At 59.2% G+C, this 13,556-nt stretch overlaps 2 protein-coding genes across 2 annotated transcripts in view; both read left to right on the forward strand.

The window, feature by feature from the left end:
- The first annotated feature begins 214 nt into the window (after positions 1 to 214).
- Positions 215 to 7,068, forward strand: PSMD4 (proteasome 26S subunit ubiquitin receptor, non-ATPase 4). Its single transcript, XM_056322189.1, has 10 exons — positions 215 to 318; positions 2,654 to 2,794; positions 3,517 to 3,631; positions 4,259 to 4,345; positions 5,100 to 5,168; positions 5,479 to 5,694; positions 5,790 to 5,898; positions 6,307 to 6,438; positions 6,630 to 6,697; positions 6,782 to 7,068. Exons 1-10 carry the CDS (start codon positions 293 to 295, stop codon positions 6,947 to 6,949), a joined length of 1,131 nt encoding a protein of 376 aa, XP_056178164.1. The 5' UTR covers positions 215 to 292; the 3' UTR covers positions 6,950 to 7,068.
- Positions 7,069 to 8,442: 1,374 nt separating this feature from the next.
- Positions 8,443 to 13,556, forward strand: part of ZNF687 (zinc finger protein 687) — a 30,057-nt gene continuing 24,943 nt past the window's right edge. The window contains exon 1 of the mRNA XM_056321985.1: positions 8,443 to 8,570. The gene's annotated coding sequence lies outside the window, so the exon portion shown is untranslated. The remainder of the gene's footprint in view (positions 8,571 to 13,556) is intronic.

Here is a 13,556-nt window from a genome sequence, read left to right on the forward strand (position 1 = left end):
CGGGGATCCCCGGGGCAAGGACCTGGTGGGGACTCCACGTTTCTTCCCCGTGATGGCGGTGGCGGAGGGAGGGGACGGTCCCCTGAGTGGTGGTGGGGTTTTGTGGGCCTGGGCCTGGTGGCACGCTCCCCGCCCCGGCCATGGCAGCCTGGCCGGGACTGCAGCTCCCAGCGTGCCCCGCGCCGCGCCGCACCTCGCAAGACGGAAAGCGAGGATTGGCCGGTAGCGTAGAGCCAATGGGTGAGCGCGTTGTTGGGTCGGAGCTGGGCCGGTTCTGAGGGAAGGAGGCAAGATGGTTCTGGAGAGCACCATGGTGTGGTGAGCGGCGGGCCGGGCCTCGGCGGCGGGGGCTCCCCGCGCCCCCCACCCCCCTCTGCCGCCCCCCGCCCGCGCCAGGCCCCGCCGCCGCTTTCCCTGAGTCATCGCGGGCCGGGCCGGGCCGCGGGGGAAACTGGGGTGGGGGCAGAGGGTGGGCTTGGGGCGGGGGTGACGGGGTTGGGTGCTCGAGGGGGGAGCTGCGGGCTGGGGTGGGGAAGGGGGTAAATGGGACAGGCTGTGGGGGGAGAGCGGCGTTAAATGGGACATATTGGCGTGGGGAGGGGGGTAAATGGGACGGGCAGTGGGAGCAGTGGAGGTGAATGGGACGAGGGGTGTATGGGCTGGGCTGGGGTGGGGAAGGGGGGGTTGAATGGGACAGACTGGGGTGTGGGAGGATAAATGGGACAGGGTGGGGGTTGTGTGGTGGGTAAATGGGATGGGGTGGGAGGGGTAAATGGGATGGCCCCGAGGAGGGGAGTGGGGGTAAGTAGGATGAGTATATGGGATGGGGTGGGAAGGGGGTTAAATGGGACAGGGTGGGTTGGGGTAGATGGGGCAGTGTGGGGGATGTTGGGGAAGGCTGCCAGCAGGGTGGAGGGGGGTGAGAAGGCGAGAGCAGGGTGAAGGAGCCACTGTAGGCCCCGGCTGGCAAGGCATGGGGCAGAGGGGGCTGCTGGGGGGCAGAGGAGACCCCGATGAAGGGATGTGGCAGGTGGCTGCAACAGGGCTCTGGTGTAACGCAGTGTCAGGCAATTCTGTGACACAAACTGGGGTCACATTGTGGTGGGGGAGAGCCAGGGCAGGTAGCTGGGACGCAGCCCCGGACTGCTCAGCCCCAGCCCTGCTAGGGTGCTGGGTCAGCCCCTCGGGCTGGGGGCCTTGCCCCACACGGCTGGGGTGCGGCGGGGCTGCGGTGGTCCTGCGCGAAGCAGCTGTCGTCTCTGTTGTTGTTGCTCAACATTGGTGTTGTGGCAAGAGGGTCTTGTCCCTGGGTGCCAAACACAGCCAGGGCTGGCAGTGGAGGTGAACTCGAATGGGTCATTATTGCCACAGCAGCTACAGTCCTGTTATTTGTTGGTTTTGGTCCTTAAGAAGGCCACGATAGAGAAACCCAGCGATATCTGCCCAGGTTCTGTTGTTTCCTTGGCTCTGTACGTGTCCCGCTGCTGTTTGGATGAGGCTGTTACCACAGCCTGACTCACTGACAGTATATATCAAAGTCCTTGATGTTTTCTCTGGGTGGTATTTTGCTTACTCACGTTGAAGGGTATTAAAATGTTGTTGCCCTGGAGAGTGGGAGGAATTCTCTATTGCTCTGGGAATAGTAAGCTGCGGTTCAGATGGCCTCAGCCAGGTCATGGTGTGTCTTTGTGCCTGAGGTGAAGTTCGGCCACTGCCACCTCCTCACTCCCCGCCTTGTGTTGGGGTACTTGGTATGGGTCGGAGGAGAGGCGGCCCAGTGTGAGCCTGAGCACAGTCAGGGAAATGGTCTCAGGTAGATTCTTTGGTGTTAAAACTAAGAAATTCTGGGAGTACTCTTTCGGGAAGTCTTAATTTGGGGGCAAAACAAACCCTCGAGCTCTTATTTAGCTAGTCCTGCCTCCTTCCCAGGGTCGCTTTCCTGAAGGCTGGCATAAGAGAGGGGCTTCTCCTGCCTGCTGTGTGCTATATTTAATTGCTGATGGAAGAGAGGGTGGGGATTTAGTTACAGCCATGTGGTGATGTGGGTGCTGCCGTTAGACGCTGCGGGGCACTGTTGGCCTCGTGCCGTGCGGTTTGTGCAGGCCCTGACACCGGCTGCGGGTGTAGGATGCTGAGGCTGGGCTGTGGGGCTCAGGGGTTCAGCTCGTCACCATGTCACTTTGAGGACGGCACCACACCGGAGCAGAGATGGGTTTGAAAAGCGCCCACTGTCCCTGCCCTGGGAAAGCCGCTTTTCATCCTGATGAAAACCCCATGGCAGCAGTGAGCACGGAGCTTTGTACTTTACCATAGAGTGGTGTTTTGTGGCTTTTTTTTTTGCTGTGGACATGGAAGGAGGCATTGAGGAGACGTGGGTCTGAGGCTGTGTCTGGCTGCAGTCACCCCTTGCACTCTTCAGCGAGGAGTGGGAGCTTCCAGCTCCAGGCTGGAGTTTGGCCTGTGACCCAAAGGTCAGATCTGATCTTAAAACTCAGGGAAATGCAGAGACAACTCGTCTCTCTGCCCCAGGAAATGTCTGTGTCCCACTGCGTGTCCCCAGCTGTGTGACATTAGGTGTGCTGTCCCAAAAAGCATGTTTTGGGGATAAACCTCAACTGTTTTGCAAGCTGACGCCCTCCTCTCTGTGTTTCAGTGTTGACAACAGCGAGTACATGAGGAATGGAGACTTCTTACCCACTCGCCTGCAAGCCCAGCAAGATGCTGTCAACATTGTGTGCCACTCAAAAACCCGCAGTAACCCCGAGAACAACGTGGGGCTCATCACCTTAGCCAAGTACGCCTGGGGGGGGAACTGGCCTCAGGGGGCCACTGCTCCCGGCAAGCAGGCAAAGAGCGGCTGGGGACCCCCCTGGGAGAGCGCAGGGAGAAGGAACAGGGGAGTGTTGCAAAACAGGGTAGCAACAGCACAGTCTAAAACCAAACCAGTTCTTCTGGGAGGACTAGTACGGGAAAACCTGGTTCCTGACCAGAAAACCTGGTTCCTGACCAGTCTGTAGCTGCCTGGGCTCGCTCCTGCAGTGCCAGGGTATGTTCCATCTCGGGAGGTCTGCCAGACCCATCCTTTTGTGGCCTTGTGTCCCAAAGGGTGGCAGATAAAGGCTGAGCTGTCACTGTAGCTCATGGGTGGCCCCAGGAGAGTGGTTCCTCCGTTTTCCTTAAGTCTGTAGGACTTTGGTGCTTCTGTGAGCTCCCTCTTCGCCAGAGTCGATTAAAATTGGCCAGTGGGTTCAAGGTTGCTGGAGCAGGGGACAGACACACACACAAGCCTTCATGCAGGCAGATTACTTTGGGTTGGGTATTTTTTGGAAACCTGGCTAGAAGTCTTGCTCCCTGTACACACTGACCCACCAGAGCCGAGTGCTGGCGGGCTCTCCGAGCGTACACGGCTGCAGGCGTAGTGCAGGAAGGGCTTTTCTTACCCCCATAGCAAATAAAGGGTTTGGCAAAGAAATTCACAAAGAAGAGGTCGCTAAGATGAGCATGTTTTTGTTGCAGTAACTGTGAAGTGTTGACCACGCTCACTCCAGACACAGGCCGGATCCTTTCAAAGCTACACACGGTGCAACCCAAAGGGAAAATTACCTTTTGCACAGGGATCAGAGTTGCTCACGTAAGTGGTCTTGGTTCCTCACGAGTGAGTCTGCACCTTTCTCTGTAATTCCTTTTGCCTTAGTGTCTCTCTTAAGTTACCTGCCCTGTTGATGGCGCAGGTACAGGGCATCTTTCCCTGCCTCTGTGGCTGAACAGTCCTGAGCAAATCGTTTTGGTTTTGCCTCAGTTTCCTCGTCTGCAAAACACAGGTGAAACCTCCTTTATAGAACCCAATATAAAAGCTCAGAAGTTCTATAGTGTGGTCCTGGTTTGCTTCAGAGGCACCTGGCAGCTGCCTCACAGGGGTCCAGCTGAGCTGCACAGGCCTTCCCACCCTGGGGAGAGCAGCACCCAGCTGAGGAGCGTCCCCCAGGACGTGGCCACCCTTTTGTCCCATTTCTTTGCTCTGTCCCACACTGTCTCTCTGCCAACAGACTGTTCCCAGCTGAGTTATAACTGCCAGCAAAGGGGAGGCCCTTGAGACATGCCTGCTGCGGACAGTTTGGTGAAGCTCGTTACTGCGCAGTTTCTGCTGGCATTTAGCCTAAATTTTCATGCGTAATAGGAAAAGTATCAGGGGTGACAACTGTCCACCTCTTTTTCCCGAGAACTGTCTTTCAAGTACAATATGACTTCTGTCTTGCAGCTGGCTTTAAAACATCGCCAAGGCAAGAACCATAAGATGCGAATCATCGCCTTTGTTGGGAGCCCTGTAGAAGATAATGAGAAAGATGTGAGTAACGGCCAAAGGAAAATATGTTGGCTCAGCTCCACGCTCTACCTTGAACCGTAAATCGGGGTTATTGTTTGTTCCCTGCCCAGTTCTGAAAGTAAGGCGCCATACCCCAGCGAGGGCGCCTATTTACCTCTCCAGCAGAGCGGCTCTCAGCAGGGAGGAGAGGGAGGGAGAGGGAAGGCCGGATCCCTGGGCACAGCCAGGCCTGAGCCAAGGACAGAACTGCAGAGGGAGCTTGCGCTGTGTCCTGCGCCTCATGGCTTGTGGCCGTCACCTAAACCACGTTGGGCTTTTTGCCTGAGGAGCTGCAGGAAGAAATCTGTGTCCCTGTGCAGAAACAATGCTCTAAGACTTGGGAAGATGCTGTTCTGCTGGCACCTCAAATAACACAAGTGAAATTAATCCAGATATTCTGGGTCTCTGTGAAAGAACGGGCCAGAAACGTGAGATGCTGCCTGTCCCAGGCTCTTGCTGTCCCCATCAGTGGGGACGGTTACTTGCTTCGGCAGGAGCAGCTGCCTCGCTTGTGCCACCTCGCAGGACCTCGGGCACTACGCCGTAGCTCCTGTCCCACTGAAAGAGGTGAAATACCTCACATGCGTCCGTGCTGGGAGGGCTGGAAACTGGGGGGCTGCCTGTGGGCTGTGTGCCTCCAGGACTGAATCCTAAGTGCTATTGTCTGGTTTCTGATGAGCTGAGCATGGGTAAGAGCCAAAAGCGGAGCTAATGCCCTGGTGTTTCCTCATTGCAGCTGGTGAAACTGGCGAAGCGTCTTAAGAAAGAGAAAGTCAACGTTGACATCATCAATTTTGGAGAAGAGGTGAGACTTCTGCTGTGTTTCTGGCACAAGATCCAAGGCAGGATTTTATATCCTGTCCAGCCCAGAGCCCTTGCTTGGGTGCATGAGGATACAAACAGTTCTCTGAGCCTCGGTCTCTTCAGCAGCTGCCCCAGTAAAAGCGCTAATGTGGAGAGTAGCGTTTCCTCTGGGAAAACACCTCTCCGTTTTGTGGCTGTTGGCTCCCTCATAGCGCAGAGACGCGGGGCGTGCGGAGCCGTCGGCTTGCCCTCTCACAGAGCCAGAGGGAGCCAGGCCAAGCTCTAGTCCCAGCCTTTCTCTCTGGCCCTAGGAAGCCAACACGGACAAGCTGACCGCCTTCATTAACACCTTAAACGGCAAGGACGGCACCGGTTCCCACCTGGTGACGGTGCCACCGGGGCCAAGCCTGGCCGATGCCCTGATCAGCTCCCCCATCCTGGCCGGGGAGGGAGGTGCCATGCTGGGCCTGGGCGCCAGCGACTTCGAGTTCGGCGTGGACCCCAGCGCGGACCCGGAGCTGGCGCTGGTGAGCGAAGCGGGGAGGAAGGCGGCTGCGGGTGCCGAGCTCGCTCTGTCTGAGCGCTGCCTCGCTCAGCTCCCTGCCGGTTCCTGTCTCTGCAGGCTCTGCGTGTCTCCATGGAGGAGCAGAGGCAGCGGCAAGAGGAGGAGGCCAGGAGGGCTGCGGCCGCCTCTGCGGCCGAGGCTGGGATCGCAGCCACTGGTGGGGATGGTGAGGAGCTAAGCAGGGAACAAAGCAGGTGGCAGGACAGGCGGGATGTTCCCCGGGGAGGGTGTCCGTCCGGCGGACTGGCTCCCATGGCAGTGTTCATTGCTGCGAGGGCGCCCATTGCAGCACCGTTTGTGGTGGGACCCCTCTGTACGGCGTGGCTGTTCCCAGCGTCGCTGGGGAGCGAGGCGAGAGGCGGTTTCTGCCACAGGGTCTCGGGGGGGCGGGGGGGGGGGGGAGGCAGTTCAGCGCTGGGGACTTGCCTCTGCTTTGGCTGAAACTCCTGAATGGAGGTGGGTGTGCTCCTCTGACGCTGCGGGGACCACTTCCCCAGCGAGGCCGTGCGTGCGAGGGGACGGCGTGTGGGGCGGCACCCCGGCTGTGTTCTGAGCGTGGGTTTTGTCTGTGCAGATTCAGACGATGCTCTGCTGAAGATGACGATAACTCAGCAGGAGTTTGGCCGGGCCGGGCTGCCTGACCTCAGCAGCATGACGGAGGAGGAGCAGATCGCCTATGCCATGCAGATGTCGCTGCAGGGAGCAGGTGAGGGAAGCCAAGGGGCAGCTCCTCTGCCGCTGGGCTGGAACCACCAGCCCCCACACCCCAGAGTGGGGCTTTGTCACCTGGGCAGAGCCCAGACCGCCCCGAACGCTTGTGGGGTGGGCGCAGGGGTGGCTCTGGGGGGCCGTGGGGGTGTAAATCCTCCGTCCTCAGCTGCCCCTCCCTTCCGACAGAGTTTGCCCAGGCGGAGGCAGCAGAGGTGGACAGCAGCACAGCCATGGATACCTCCGAACCCGCTAAGGTCAGGTTTTGTCCCTGGGAGGGGATCCCATCCCTTCCCTGTGCCCTCTTCCCCTGTCCCCAACTCCTCTCCCTCTTCCTGCAGGAGGAAGACGATTACGATGTGATGCAGGACCCCGAGTTCTTGCAGAGTGTGCTGGAGAACCTGCCGGGCGTGGACCCCAACAACGAGGCCATCCGCAACGCCATGGGCTCCCTGGCCTCTCAGGCCTCCAAGGACAGCAAGGACAAAAAGGAGGAGGAGAAAAATTGAGGGCACGGGGCCGGGGCTTGCTGCCGTCGGCCGTGGGGTGAGTGGGCTGCCTGCCTGGGGGGCCGCGGCTAGTGCGGAGCAGGTGGGTGCTGCTGTAACGGGGCAATAAAGGCTTTCCACAGGCGTCTCTGTCCCGGCGCCTCGGTGGGGTTGACCCTGGTGGGGGGGCAGGCTGGGGCCCTCCTGGGGGGCCTCTGGTTCCCCCTGCACTGGGGGCACGGGGCCCTGGGTCTTGCCTGCACTGGAGGGGGTGGCTGGGCCCTGGGTCACCCTGAAACTGGGGCATACTGGGCCCACAGAATCCTCTGGACCGGGGGAGGCTGTGCCCTGGGACTGCCCCACCCTGGCGGATACTGGGCCCCAGGACTCCCTGGCATGGGGGCATAACTGGTCCCATGGAATCCCCTGTACTGGGAGGAACTGGCCCTGGCACTCCCGGTATTGGAGGGGGCTGGGCCCTGGGTCTCTCCTGTACTGAGGGCACTGGGCCCCGGCACGTCTCTGTGCTGGGGGCACTGGGCGCCGGGTCCCCCTTGCACACGTGTCTGGGGGCGGGGCCGCAGTGCCAAGCCCCGCCCCCTGCGCCACCTCCCAGCGTGCTCCGCTGCTGCCCCGGGATGTTTACAGTGAGGCGGGAGGGGGTATGCCTTAGCGGTTGACGGGCGGCAGAGTCAGCCAATCACTGGGCGGTGGCTCGGCTTTGTCAGGTCACGGGGCTGGGGAAGGGACCAACGGCGTGCGGAGGCGATCGGGGGGGAGGGCGGGCGTTTATGTTAAGTGACGGCCAGGCGCCTCAAAGGCCGTGGGGCTGTATCTCGGCGGATTGGCGAGCATGCCAGCCAATCGGGGAGCACGGAGGCCGGGGCGCGCCGGAATGACAAGGCTCTTCACCAATGGGTTGGGCCTGCTGTGTGACGTGCTGCATGGGGTGGGCGGGGCAGGCGCGCGGCCCCTCCCTGAGTCCCAGCAAATGGGTGAAGCCGGTTGAACCACCTCAGAGCTTCCGACATATGGGACTGGCGGAGGGGCGGGCTCTGGCGTTGAGCTACAGGTCCCTTGCTCAATAGGAAAACAAGCGTTCGGAGACGCCCTGATGGACCTTCCCCGTCGCCAATACCTGCCGGAAGCCGTGCTTGAAGGACAGCCTCGTTTGACCAATGGAAAGCGGGAGGAGGCGGGCCGACTTGACGAGCAAAGCCTCCAGCCAATAAGCAGCGAGGCTGCCCCGCGGGCGAGCCAGGGCCAACCACCAATAGAAAGCTAGGGCCGCGGTGTGGGCGGGGACCACTATTTGACTGGCACCCCCGCGCCCCAATGAGCGCCCTCCGAAGGGGGTGGGGCCCATCCGTGAGTCGCCGTCCGCTCCGCCAACGGCGAGTGCGAACCGTCGCGACCGCCCGAGAGCGACGGCGCCGCCGGCCAATCGGAGCGCGGGCGCTGGCGAGTGGCGGGAGGCGCGGCCAATGGCGCTGTGCGCGGGTGGGCGGGAGCGCAGCGCGCGAGCGGCCGGCGGCGGAGGGCGGGGGGCGCGAGCCAAGCAGGAAGTGGCTGAGGAGAAGCGGCCGCCGCCGAGGGGCCTGGGCGGGAGCCGGCCACCCCCCCCAGCCCCCCGCCGCAGCAGGTACCGCCGCCACCGGGCCCCGCGGCGCGCACGGCACGGGACGGGTGCGGGGGTGGGGGGCCCGGCCACCGATGGGGGAGGCGCGGGCCGCCCCGGCCGGAGCGGGCCGTGAGACGTGAGGAGGGGACGGTCCTGCCCCCCTCCCTCCTTGGGACCGGGGGTGCGTGAGGGGCGCCCCCCTCCCGCGGCGGTAACGGGCGGCCCCTCCCCCTCGGCCGTGGGGCGGGGTCACGGGCACCCCCTTCCCCCCGTGGAGGGGGGGGTAACGGGCATCCGCCCCCCTCCCGGGCCTGGCGGGGAGGTGCCGCCCGGCCTCGCCCTCCTGAGGAGATTTGGCGGGGGGGCGGTTGTGGTGGCGGCAGCCTGGCGGCCATCCAGCCCCGGCCCCCTCGGAACGCGGCGCGGGAGCCAAACAGCTCTTCCCGTCGGGAATCTGAGGGGGGGGCCGCGGTCGTGTTCCCCTGCGGCTGCAGGGGAGGCTGAGCGAATCCCTCCCCCGGGCCTGAGGGCTTTTGGGGGAGGGGGGCTGGTCGCGGCTCCTCTCCCCTGTGTCGCCTGGTCACGTCCCCCTCCCTCCCCAGCAGCGGAGGGGCTGGCAGCGCCCACTTGCATCTCCTGGGGACGCCTGGGCTCGTCCCCCCACCCTCACGTCACTGGGAATACTGGGGGGCTCTGGTCATGCCTCCCTATAGTTCGGGGCAGGGTGAGACCTGCAGCTCCTCTTCAGCTGGGTGGGCTTCGGAGGGGGGGCAGCGGCTGCTCACCTGCCCCCCAGCCCCTGGGAGGGCCCGATCCTGCCTCTCCCCAGCTCTGGAAGGGGCTGTTGTCATTCCCTTGCAGAGCTCCTGGGACCAAGCTCCTTCCCGCTCCCTGCCTGGGGGGTGCTGAGGAGGGGGGCAGAGCCTTCCCGGTCCCCCATGGGGCTCGGAGGGGGTCTGGCAGGCATCCCCCCAGTTCTTCAGCTGTAACATCTCACAAATAAGGTGGTGTCAGTTCCTGGGGGGCTTTTCTGGCTCCTCCAGTTTTTGAGGAGCGGCCGTGTGAATAAGAAGCCGGGAGGGGGGGGCTTTGGGCTGTCTAGGTCCCCTCTGGTTTCTCTCAGTTCCGCTGTCCTGAGGATGGTGGTTGGGAATGGGGCGTGTGGGTCTCTTATCACACCCCTGTGTCCTGGCACGAGCAGTGCTGCAGCTGCCCAGCGGTTTGGGGTTTTGGGAGGAGGGAATCTCGCTATTACACCGGTTTTTGGGGGAAGAGAACTTGGGAGGTCTGGAGAGGATCCTGTTGCAACCTTGGTAATGTAGCCTATGTGTTTTCGGGTCCTGGAACAGCTGTCTGCCTCTTTGGGGGTGGCTGGGAGGTATCAGGAAGCTCTGTAGGAGGGTCTGGTGTGGTTCCAGATGCAGGAGAAGCCTTGCAGAGATGTGGGTAGCATCCTGGATCGGGGGTCTAGGGCCACCCTGACTTCCAGCAAGGAAGAAAGTGGGAACAGCGAAGACTTAACAGCAGGTTCTTGCTGTCGCTTCTGGAGGTGCCCAGCAAGGTTCAGGGGACTCTGGCCCACTTTGAGACTGTGGGCAGCGAGCTGGCCCTGGGCTGGGGGTGTTTTCTGAAGTCTTGGGAGGAGGATGCCAAGGGGCAGGGAGCGGACATTCTGCGGGTAAGATGAGCATTTCAGTGGGGCTATTTCTGACAGGTCTTGGCCACTTCCTTATGAGCCTCCTGTTTTTTTTGGGGGGGAGTGTGGGTTAGTAGTAAGAATATGTTGTTTCCTTTCAAACCCAGTTTCTTTTCCCTCTTCTCCTCCCATTTCTTGGCCTCTGCCCCTGTGAAGTCCCTTAATTCCTCGCTGCTGGTGCCTGCATGTCATCAGGTAACAGGCAGCCCTTGGGGGCTGTGATTACCGTCCCACAATTACTTTAATACAAAGAGACTTCCCTAGAAGGCGAGCAGGGGAAGTCTGATAGCCTCAATACTTAGGTTTTAAGCAATGCGTTAAGAACTGAGCCTTGTTTGTGGAAGCAGCTGCTCAAAGGAGGTATTTTTAGTGTGTCTGAGGAGTGAAAAAAAATGTCCCACGTGTGGCTGTGCTGGCATTACCCAGAGGCAGGAGGACTGGCAGAGGGGCTTCCCAAAGATTTCCTTCCCCCGAGTTTTCCTGGTCAGGGTCTGAGGAGCAGCAGGAGAATCGGAGAATCGGGAAGCTCTGCCAGCCCTTTTTCTCCTGGTGTTAATCCCGCAGCCTGGCCTGTGTGAGCAGGCCCCAGTGCATAGCGACCACTCTGAACTGGTGCGACCGTGCAGAAATGCCAGGCTCTAGCTGCTGGAGAGGTGGTGCTGGTGTGGAGGTAGCTCAGGACCTCCTGAATCGACCAGGAGTACGTACCAGCAGTGCCCAAAGCTCTCATCAACTTGCAGGAGCCACGTTCGTCTCTCGTTTTCTGGGTTTATTCCACCCTGATTGGGTTCTCCTGGGTCTAGTCCCTCCTTTTGGTAACACGGAATTGCCCCCTGCAAGATATTTTCTAGGGCTTTAATTTATTTGTACCATCAAGTACCTAAGCACACATCGGGGGTACTATAAAAATAATAATGCGCTAATAGCAAGCGAGCACCGTTATGGCGTGGGGCCGTCGCAGCGTGCAATGGGAGCGAGGGAACTCTGTGTTCCCTTCCTTTTGGCGTCTTCTGTGGCAGATTTTCTGTTTATACTGCTAGAATAAACGGGGTGTCCTGGCTGAGTTTAGAAACTTTATGTTGTAAAACCCAGCATGATGAAACCAGCACGAAATGCGCCAGGATGGAGATAACTGGTAACTGCTCATCACAAGGTGGAAACGATCCCAGGTGAGGGGAGGGTTGTTAGGCCGAATGCTTGGGGAGATCCTGGTCATTCTTCCATGAAATGTCTGCCCAGAACTACCAAGCCCTTGTCTGCCTAGACCGGTGTGCAGCCTGGTCATACTGGTAAACATGGTAACAAAAACCTCTCTACGTTGACATTGAGGCTGCATTATGCTGATCGTGGCTACAAAAATGCCTGCCAGTGTTTAAAAACTTAATTTTTCAGGCCAGCCAAATTGTTGGGATTTCTGGATCTCATCCACCACTTGTTTGTTTTGATATCTCCAGAAGTTAGCAGATGGTAGAGACTTAATTCTGTTAAACGTATGGGAATTTAATCCCCAGCCAGCCTCCGGTCAGGATGTGTTGTCTCTGCGTGGCAGCTGTGCTCTGCACCGGGATGGGAGCTTGGGACGGGGACAGGGCTGCCAGGCTCCTCGCCCTGGATTTGCACCTGATTGCAGGGATGGGGGGACGGGGAAGGACTGAGTTTCCTGCTCCGTTTCCTGATGAAGCATCTGTTTTTGCTTGAATTCAGTGAAATCTGTGAGCTAGCTATTCATATCCCGGCAGGGGGAATCTGTGTGTTTGCTGCGTGTTGGTGAGAGACCGTCTCCTCCCCCCCCTCCCTTCGCAGCTGATTTTAGCTTTGGCTCTTGCTTTTCAAGACTCACTTGCCGTTGCAAAGCCTACTGAAGGATAAAAAATGAGCGTAACCTGTTTCAGTGGTGATACCTGCCAGTTCTGGGTCTGACACCAGCCCTTTCTTTTTATTTCGCCGTAAAGGTTATTCTCTCCTTTTTTTCTGTCCCCCTGATGCATCGGAGGGAGATCTGGGGGGGTTTGTTGTTGCCACGTGTGACCCAAACAGCAGGGAAGGATCCCCAAGAAGCCACCATAGGTGGACAGAGCAAGCGTGCAGAACAAAGCGAGCATGTTTTTTAATTACTTTAATTATTCCATCATAAATCTGTCTTATATATATATATAAAAAAGAGGGTTCAAGCTCTTTGCAGCCAGCATTTACAGACTGAAAGTGGCAAGAAGATTGTTTCTTTCCCGTCCCCCTCGGCTCTGCAGCGATGAGGAGCTCCAGCCTCTGCCCAGAGCGTTCGGAGATGATGCTTGAAATGACGGGGCAGCCCAGGCTGATGGATGCCGCTCCCTGGTCCGGGAGGGTTGACGTGCTGTGTGAGAGTAACATGGATTGGGTTTTTTTTTTCTGTTTTCTGGGGATATCTGTACAGTACTAAACCCAAGAGCTACCTACATCCATCCTGCAGCAAATAATTCGGCCTCCAAACTTCAATCCTCCTTGAAAATGGGAGGCAGTAGGCAGACTGCAGCTGGGGATGCTGCGAGGGGAAGTTTTTTGATGGGGAGAAAATGTATTTTCTTTATTAAATTTTAAGGTGGTGGCAATAAGGGTGTGTGAAATAGGAGGCAGCGTTTAAAAAGGAGGGGAAGATAGTGCTGCTGGGCACAGATCTTTGTCCCTCCGCCTGCCCTGGCAGAACGGGGCTGGGTTGCATCGGATGCTCCGGGAACACAGGCACCTTGTTCCCGGCAGTAGGGCTTTAGCTGGTGAGCCCTTTTGCACAGATACAGCTTATATAATTTATTTATAGAAATAGATATATACTGCCTGACCGAAATCAGTTGTGCTAATGCAAAAAAACTCCCATTTTTTTTGCAGTTGCTGGCCTTGTTTGTTGGTCTGGAGTAGGATTTTGCTGCTCTCTGCTCCCCCTCCCACGGTTTTTAGCCCACGCCGCGTGAGTTCTGCCAGCAAAACCTCTAGGTGTGCCAGGGCTGGGTCTGGGCAGAAGGATGGCCTTGGCTCCAGGTTTGGTGGCTGGGATTTGCCACTGCGTTTGCCTCGTCCCAGCTAGTTCTGCTGGGGGATAGCTTCTCCCCGTTGGTGTGGTTGGGGGCATCCGAGCGAGGCCTGTTTGTGTTGCCGTGCTGGCGGACGGGGTCGGAGTGCTGTGCCGCACTGGCTTACCCGCTCGGTACAAACGCTGGGCCTTGTGCCGTCACCAGCTCTCTGTCTGCTCGCTCTCCCGTAGGAAATGGAGCCAGGAAGGGGTTTCAAGCGGCGCTCCTCCTCCTCGAGCTGAACCGAAACGGTGCTGGCTGGCTTGT

The sequence above is a fragment of the Falco biarmicus genome, chromosome 19 (assembly GCF_023638135.1).
Source record: "Falco biarmicus isolate bFalBia1 chromosome 19, bFalBia1.pri, whole genome shotgun sequence".
NCBI lineage: Eukaryota > Metazoa > Chordata > Aves > Falconiformes > Falconidae > Falco > Falco biarmicus.